This window comes from Plasmodium falciparum (assembly GCF_000002765.6).
Source record: "Plasmodium falciparum 3D7 genome assembly, chromosome: 13".
Classification (NCBI taxonomy): Eukaryota; Apicomplexa; class Aconoidasida; order Haemosporida; family Plasmodiidae; genus Plasmodium; species Plasmodium falciparum.
Genome location: NC_004331.3, coordinates 1,985,302 through 1,995,000, shown reverse-complemented (window position 1 = coordinate 1,995,000; position 9,699 = coordinate 1,985,302). Strand labels below are relative to the sequence as shown.

Sequence of the window (9,699 nt, the reverse complement as noted above, 5' to 3'; positions counted from 1 at the left end):
CGAAAATTATTTAAAAAAATGTTTAGAAAAAAATGAATTTATAAATGAATATGTAAATCATCCACAATTCATAAATTATTTTTCAGAACTTCCTAAATTAGATCTTAAACTAGAAAAAGAAATACACTCCTTTAAAGAAATCATGGATAAATTTGCAAAAAATGCTAGTAAACATCTTATAAATAAATCGCATGAAAGGATACAAGCCATATATAAAAAAAAAAAAGAAATACTCTCCTTCTTATATGAAAATATTGACGAACTCAAACATAATAAAAAGAATATTATTTCTAAAAAGGATATGGTTTTAAACAATTATCATAATGCAAACCATAATGCAAATCATAATGCAAACAATAATGCAAATAATAATGCAAACCATAATGCAAATCATAATGCAAATCATAATGCAAACCATAATGCAAATCATAATGCAAACCATAATACAAACCATAATACAAATCACAGTTCAAATCATAGTTCAAATCAAAATAAGAGCGTAAAAGGACTTAATAATATTTCCAAAAAAAAAAGAAGAACAAATAATAAATTACAAGAGGAAAGCCTTTATTTGGAAAAGTTCGAAATAAGGGAAAAGTATCGAATAGAAAAGATATATTCGAGCTTTAGATGTTTTATAAAATTATTAGCTTTGAAACATATACGTATAAATAAAGTCATATATGAAACATCAAAAGAAATTAGTTCTTATGATTCCTTGATAGATTATCAACAATGGTTAAGTATTATTTTAAAAAAAAATATTAATATTGGTAATTTACGAGAATGTATTCAAAATAATAATATATTAACAAAGGAAGAAGAATTTTTATTAATGCCTTCTGAAACAAATAATAGTAATAATACTTATTTAATGAATCTCTTAGAAAAAGTACAAAACAGCGCTCCACATTTTCTAAAGGGGGAATTGATTTTTAATGAGAATAAAAAAGAGAAATTAAAAATAAAAGAAGATAATGATATTAACAAAATGAATGAAGCTGACGATATGTGTCTTGAAAAAAATGAAAATTCTATTAAAACTCATCAAGATGATATGTTAAATACTGAATTAAATAAAAAGGAAAATAATAATAATAATAATAGAACCATTTCGAATACAGAAGAAAAATATAATATAAAAAGTAATATACATAAAAATGATGTAATAAATTCTCATAGGGATAGTCAATTCCCCGATATATTTTATATCCCTATAATAATAAAACAAGATGATATTGATGAAATTAATTCTGTGTGTAACCATTTGAATGACCAACCTTATAAGGATCATGTTCATTTGTTTTTAGATAATAAATATAAAAATGGAGATACATATAAATATAAAAATGGAGATACAAATAAATATAAAAATGGAGATACAAATAAATATAAAAATGGAGATACATATAAATATAAAAATGGAGATACAAATAAATATAAAAATGGAGATACAAATAAATATAAAAATGGAGATACAAATAAATATAAAAATGGAGATACATATAAATATAAAAATGGAGATACAAATAAATATAAAAATGGAGATACATATAAATATAAAAATGGAGATACATATAAATATAAAAATGGAGATACAAATAAATATAAAAATGGAGATACATATAAATATAAAAATGGAGATACAAATAAATATAAAAATGGAGATACATATAAATATAAAAATGGAGATACAAATATCGATTTAGATATTGATAGAACGATATATAGTAATGCAGATTATTGTAGCAAGCTAAATATGAATACATATTTTAAGAAAGACATGGATAGATATAATGGAAAGGATATTGTTACATTTTATAAGAATAGACAAAAATGTTATGAGAAATATATTTTACAATTTAATGATTTAAATATGTTATCATATATTTATAAAAATAAAAATATCAAGATAGATAATAATGATAATTATATTCATAATAATATTATTGATGATAGTTCAATATTATTTGATTATAAGAATTTCCAAGGATTTTTTTATGAAGAAAGTCATAATTTTTATCCCTATAAAATTCCTAGCTGTATTAGTAATCATTTTTCCATATTTCAAAAAATGAATTCCTTGCATAATAATAAATCGTATAACATTCACCAATATGATATTGATGAAAATGATTATAAAATGATGTCTTATGAATCTCTTCTTTTAGTATATTATTTTTTATCAACACAAGTAAATTGTTATTTCTTATATGACATAGGTAGCAGAAATAAGATTAATAAATATATGTATAAAGAAATATGTGATAAATATTCCGATGTCTTAAATGATTTATTTATGAAGGACGAGTATTATTTGAATAATGAAGATAAAAAAAAAAATGTTGATAATAATAATAATATATTATTTTTACCTAAAAACAGGTATGAAAATGACGAGGAAAAAAAAAAAAAAAGTATATATTTATCATCTTCTGAGCCGATACATAACACAAAAAATTCAAGTTCTGTTGATTATAGAAATGAGGAAAAAGGTGGTCAGAAAAAAAAAAAAAAAACTGAAAAGTATGATAAGTGTACTATTTTTAATAATAATAAAAGAGAAAATGTGAAAGGAAAAAAAAAAGAAATGAACGACTATTTTGTATATATAGATTATATTTATAATGTAAAACTTCAAAATTTATTGCTTATCAAAAGGTTAATAAGTATATTTAGAAATAAATTATATTTGAATTCTAGGAACAATGATTTGATAACTATGCTTACTATTCCTAATCATTATATGAATTATGGATATAAATATTCTTTTCATGTTCTTGATATTAGATTTAGGATTATGCGTTTATTAGAGAGTTTACAGTTTCATGATTTATTTTGTACTTATGATCAGAATGAAAAGTGTAAAAAAGGGGATAGCAATAATAAAAAAAATATAAATAGTAATAATAAAAAAAAAAACATAAATAGTAATAATAAAAAAAAATATATAAATAGTAACAATAATAATAATAATAATAATTATTATTATAATAATTGTAATGACGAATTGTATATATACTTATCGTGGGTAAGAAGACAACTGCATTTATTGTATATGTCGTTATATTTCAAATTTAAACGTTTTATGATATTCATACCGTATTTGTACAATTTATATAAAAGATATAATAATAATAATAATAATAATAATATAATGAGTGATGAAGAAGATGAAGATAATATATTTAAAGAGAATGAAGATTATTTTACATATATAAATAAATGTAAGGAAGAAAATAATTTATTCGTACGATATATAAGAAATGTTCAGGAAAAGATCAAAAGAATTCATCATGTTATATTAACTCGAAAGGGTAATGTTAATTGTAATATTGAACATATTATTATGAATGAACATATGATGGAATATATAGATTTTAGCTGCTTAAATTATGATGAAAAGATTGTTTTTTTTTCTAATTTATTACTTAAGAATTTAATAAAATCCTTTCGAATTGTGTTACTTTTAAAATCATTGATAAAAGAAAATAGGTGGAATATAGGTAAAGTAGATGAAAGATTACATTTAACAAATTTGATAAAATATTTTACAAAGATTGAATGTTATGATAACGAAATAAAGAATGTTATATATAATTCTTATAAACATGTACATATGTGCAATACAAATGATGATACTATAAAGAAGAATACATCTATCGAAGTAGAAAAAAATTATAAACTTGAAAAGATGAAAAGTGAGGATAGTTCTGTAATATATGCTACAAATAATAATATGTGTGGTATAAATAATATGTGTATTACTAATAATATATATGAGAAATCTAAAAGGGATTATAGTAAATATATATGTAATAATAATATGAATATGTGTTATAGTAACAACAACAATAATGTGGGTAATTCATTTGAAATTGTTCATGATAAAGGAAAAGAAAAAAAAATTAGAAATAATGACATAAGTATATGTAAAAATATAGATAACGATGAACTTTTTAAAAGTATATTCCGGAATGAATGTATTATAAAAAAAAAGAAGAATATACAAAAGAGAGTTTTTTACAAATTAAATGTAGAAACTGTTTTAAGTTCTTGTTGGTTTCTTGACAGAATATTAATACATTTATTTTTATATTATTATTCATCCTGTATGATAGATAAAAATTCAAAAGAAAAAATATTTTTTGATGCTCCATATATTATGCAAGCAATTATATTGGTTATTCATTATTTACTTGCTGGAAATGATTTAACCTTAAGGAACAAAAAAAGAGAAAAAATAAATAAAAAATATATTCAAGAAAGAGGTTTTGTATGTAATAAGTATAAAGAATCAGCACCTATTATAAATATAACAAATACTACTAGCACCAATCAAAATGATAGTAACAACAATAATATTGATAATAATAATAATAATAATAATAATAATAATGATAGTTGTAGTAATAATTATGGTGACCATAATAAACAATATTATGTACAAGATATGTATAATATTTATAACGATGGACAGGAATCTACCTTAATACCCATGTCCACATTTATCCTTTATTTTGTCATACATTTGTTTTATTCCTTTTTTGATAAGAACCTACTAACATTATATGATAACAAGGAATATAAAAGTTATGAACTATTCTTAAAGAGAAAAAATGATGAAAAGAAAAAAGAAGATAATTTAGACGATTTATTAAACCAATCATCCACAAATAATATGACAAATGAAATTATTACTGTGCAGATGGCTAGCAGGTTTTTCTTTCTCATAAAAAATTTTGAACAATTCTTATCATTCAGATCTGTAGATGAAGAGAAATTTTTAAATAACTCATATAAGAATAGTAGTATAAAAAATTTTAAAATGAAAAAACGAGATTTTTATTCTGACCATGGAGATAATTATTCATGTGCTGATCAACATTTGAAAAAAAGTAAAAATAAAAAATGTGTACAAGAACATAAAAACAATGATAATCATAATAATAATAATAATCATAATAATTATCATAATATTTATGATATGGAAGATAAAAAGCAAAACAAAAAAAAAAAAAAAAAATTTTTATTTTGTACAAACATACCAGAAACTACTAATAACACATTTAATGATACATTTATTATGAATGAAAATTTTGTGAAGGATATAGAAACGAGAAAAATAAAAGAAGAAGAATATAAAAATGATGTAATTTATTTAAGGAGATATTATAATATCAGAAAATTTTTTAATTATGATCATTTTGAAAATTTAATAAGTTGTTATGTTCCTAATATTTTATCATACTATTTAAATGAACATATTTATTCAAAAGATTATATTCTTTATGATACGATAACTTTAAATAATCAAGTACATATCATTGGAAATTATAAAAAAAGTATGTTGTGTGATAAAGAAGAGAAAAAGGAAATACATTTCAAGATGTTAAAGGGATTATATGAAGAGGAATCATCTTATGAGGACTCCAGAAATTCTTATTATTTTTTATTTGGTTCATTGATGAAAGAAAATGATAAAAAAAGATATAATGAATATATGGATAATAAAAATTATAGTAATAGTAAAGAAAATGATTTTAATAGTACTTCTAGTAAGATTAGTACTTTTTCTAGTGATACTAATAATTCGAGTTCCTGTATTTCTTATAATAGTAGTAGTAGTAGTATTGAAAGTATAAGTAGTAATAAAAAAAATTCAAAATATAACTATAATAATAATTATCATTATAATCATTTTAATGATGATATATATAATAAAATAGATATGAAAAAAAATAATATCCCTTCAAATTGTAATAACCTTATTATAAAATATAAAAAAAATAATGAATTATCTTATATATCACTTATTGAAATATCACGAATTGAAAAAGTTATGATCGACATTTTTATAATGAGAATTATAAGTTGTGATTTCCGTAATTATTTCTTTCTCATTTTTTGTAATTATAGGAAATTCATTGATATGTATTCATTACCATATATATTAGATGTATTTATTATGCTTAATAAATTTTTTACCATAAATAATAATAGTATAATAGACAAATATAATAATAATAATAATATGCCTAATATATATAATCAATATAGTAGTGGGTGTGAGGCGGAGAAGCAAAAAAAAGAGTGTTATCAAAATGTAGATATGATTAATTCTTCCCAAAATCATAATGTACTTAAGCATGAGCAAAATAAGCAGAGGGGGGGAAAAAATTATGGAAAAATATCTCCCTTCGAACTTTTTTGTAATATTAAAATTGACGAAGAGGAAGATAATGAAATATATGTACAACAGAGTGATGAAAAAAGAGAGGATCTTATACGATTACAAGACATAAATAATATAAAGGAAACACAAGGAAAGGATATCTATAAGATAGAACATAGCAATAGGAATAATATTGAAAATGATACGAATACTCAATATAATAAATATATTTGTGGTGAACAATTTAATAAAAACAAAAATATGTATTATATAGATTGTATGAATGATGCCATGAAATATGTAGACAAAGAAAATAACAAAGTGAATATGGATCAACATATGAACAATAGGAAGAATGAAAAATTTGATAAAAATAGAGATTTACATAATGGTGATATGTATATAAATACATTTAATGAACATGATAATTCAACAACATCTGGATATGAAAGGATGTCCACGTATTTTAAATATTTTATTTTTTCAAGTGCAAAAAATATTTTTTATAATATATTATGCGGAATAAAAGATGACATGACATTAAACGATACATATGGGGATGAAGAAAAGGTTTTGGTACATGAAAAAGATGATAATAAAATTGTAGAGAAGAATTATACAAATGATAATTATAAGGAAAAGAGTAATATGCAAAAATGTAGTGATGATTATGGTGATGATTATGGTGATAATCATGTTAGTAATCATGATAATAATCATGTTAATAATCTTGATAATAATCATGATAATAACCATGATAATAATCATCATAATAACCATGATAATAACCATGATAATAATCATCATAATAACCATGATAATAACCATGGTGATGGTCTTGATAATCCCATAAATGACAAAAGGGATAGTACGAAGAACCATAAGATAGAAAAAAATATGAATGATGATAAAAAAAAAAAAAAAAAATTATGTAATGTTATAATATCTAATAGTATGTTAAACGAATATGTTAATATCATAAATAAATATATCAATGAAATAATCATGGAAATATTATTTTTTACAAATATATGGAAACATTATTTATCCTTAGAAGAGCATCCTAGAATTGTTTTATTTGCTGCTAACAAAACTTTATATTATGAAGTGTTAAAATTTATAAAAAATAACAAAAAAAAAACTGACGAAGAATCATTTAAGCAATCCTTATCTATTATTGTATCATTATATAATTTCAATTTATTAAATAAAGAAATAGTTTTACAAACATATAATTATGAAACAAGAAAATTAATGAAAAATGATATAAGAAAAAATAATAGTATATTAAATGATGAGCATAATGAATATTATTATATGGGTAGTAAAAATACCAAAGAATATAAATTAAGAAATGGAAGTAAAGTTTTTAATGAGAAAATAAAAAATAAAGTATTAAATTATTATGAAAATCGAAATTCTGTTCGATTTAATATTAATGAAAACATTAATCATACAGTAGAAAAAGAAATAGATAATGAAAAGAACAAATTAAATAAAGTAAAGTTATCATCATTAGATGATAATCAAAATAATTCAATTTGTAATATAAAAAATTCTAATGAAGATGATATGTTTATAAATTTATCTTTGATTATATCTAATTCTAATGATCCATGTATGGTTAAATTAATGTTTAAATTAGAAAAAATATTCATAAAATTTATAGATAAGAAATTACAAGAAAATGAAAATTTATTATCTAAATGTTTAAAAAATGAAAAGTTAATTCCATTGAATGCCCCTGATATTATGTATAATTCAACCACTGTCGATATTTTTACAATCATCTCACATATTTTAGAAGCTCTTTTTGAATATAAATGTCCTGTTGAATGGATTATTACACCCTTCTTAGAATTCCTTAATAATTTTATAAATGATTATTGTGAAAATTATAAAAAGAGATATACTTCCTTTATCATCTCGGTACTTAATCAATATGCTGATAAATATTTTAATGATCTCCTAAATTTAAATGAACAACAAAAAATACAATGGGATAAATATTCAATAGATCATAAAAAGAAAAAGTATAAAAAAACAGAAAATAATGATTCGCAATTTAATGAAAACTTTACTATTTTTAAAAGAAATGATAATGATATTACACAAAATCATCAAGATGTTGAAGAAGAACAAGATCAAATCTTTGATAATAATATACATGAAGAATATAAAGATGCTGATGAAATTACCAAAAGAATAAGACACAAAAATAAAAAAAAAACTAATGTTTTTTATAAATTATTCGATTATGAAGAAATAGATTCTATTATTAAAAATAAAATTGATGAAATATTAACAGATAAAAATGAAGAATCCATATCCAAAACATCAAATAATTATCAGCAACAAAATCTAAATCAAAATATATATCATAAAAAAAATCATAAAGTAACACAAAATGGTAATGATGGTCAAACAACAAATGATGATTATGATAATCATAATGAAAGTAAAAACAAAACAGATGGCTCATATATGAGTGATGATTTAATTAATATTATTGATGAAATTAATTTCCTATTTAATGATTCGGATTTATCGAATTCTTTAGTTATTACATGGAATCTATATTTCTTCTCAGAACAATTACCTTTAATAAAAAAAAAATTCGAAAAATATATATTACAATATGTATGTACAAGAACCACAAATGTAGAATCAATTAGTCAAATCTTTGATGAACATCTTCATTTTAATATAACACAAGATAAATTACAAAAAAACTTTTATACAAAAACAATATTTGATGTATTAGATATGTCCATAAATAATATTAAAAATACTCTAAACAATACTCTATATTTTATTTTTAAAGTCTTATCTATCCGAATTATATGTTATGAATTCCAAAAAGAAATCTTTTATAATTTATATGAACCATTCCATGTAAATAACATACAAAGTATTGTATCTATATTCCCTAACACCATAGAAAAGTTCTTCAAACAATTACCAAAAATATATTTTAAAAGTATCTTAACCGTATTTATTGAATTATTTATCAAAATGTGGATGCTTGTTATAATCGAAAAGGGATTCTCGAATTATCATTTTTCCGATCAACATATACATATAATGAAAAAGGATAATCAATTTTTAAAACTATATTTAGAAAATAATCATATTGAATCTACGCATAACTTTTTATCAAAAAAATATCATATTAATGAATATATAGATACCTTCCTTGATAGTTTATATGGAAATAGGGATCTTTTTGAAGAAATACTTAATGAACAAAAACATAAGAAGCATAAAAATATTGTCTCATCAGCTTATAGTAAAGGAATGTAAGTTATTAAAAAAAAAAAAAAAATACATTATTTATATATACACATAATAATATATATATATATATATGTGTGTGTATATATATTCATTTATTTATTTGTTTATGATTTTTTTTTTTTTTTTTTTTTTAGGGCAATTATAAGCGGAGTAAATCAACATATCCAAGAAAAAACAAAATGGATGGAATGAAAAGAAGATGTTTTTTTTTTTCGTTTTTTTTTATT

The 9,699-nt window shown here is 20.8% G+C and overlaps 1 protein-coding gene across 1 annotated transcript in view; it reads left to right on the top strand.

Annotated features, from left to right (window-relative positions):
• The window catches only part of PF3D7_1349500 (conserved Plasmodium protein, unknown function), a gene marked incomplete at both ends in the record, with an annotated part of 10,278 nt that extends 614 nt beyond the window's left edge, over window positions 1–9,664 (top strand). The window contains 2 exons of the mRNA XM_001350172.1: window positions 1–9,474; window positions 9,607–9,664. The exon at window positions 1–9,474 is cut by the window's left edge and continues 614 nt beyond it. Coding sequence (XP_001350208.1) covers window positions 1–9,474; window positions 9,607–9,664 — 9,532 coding nt within the window. The remainder of the gene's footprint in view (window positions 9,475–9,606) is intronic.
• Window positions 9,665–9,699: the final 35 nt, after the last annotated feature.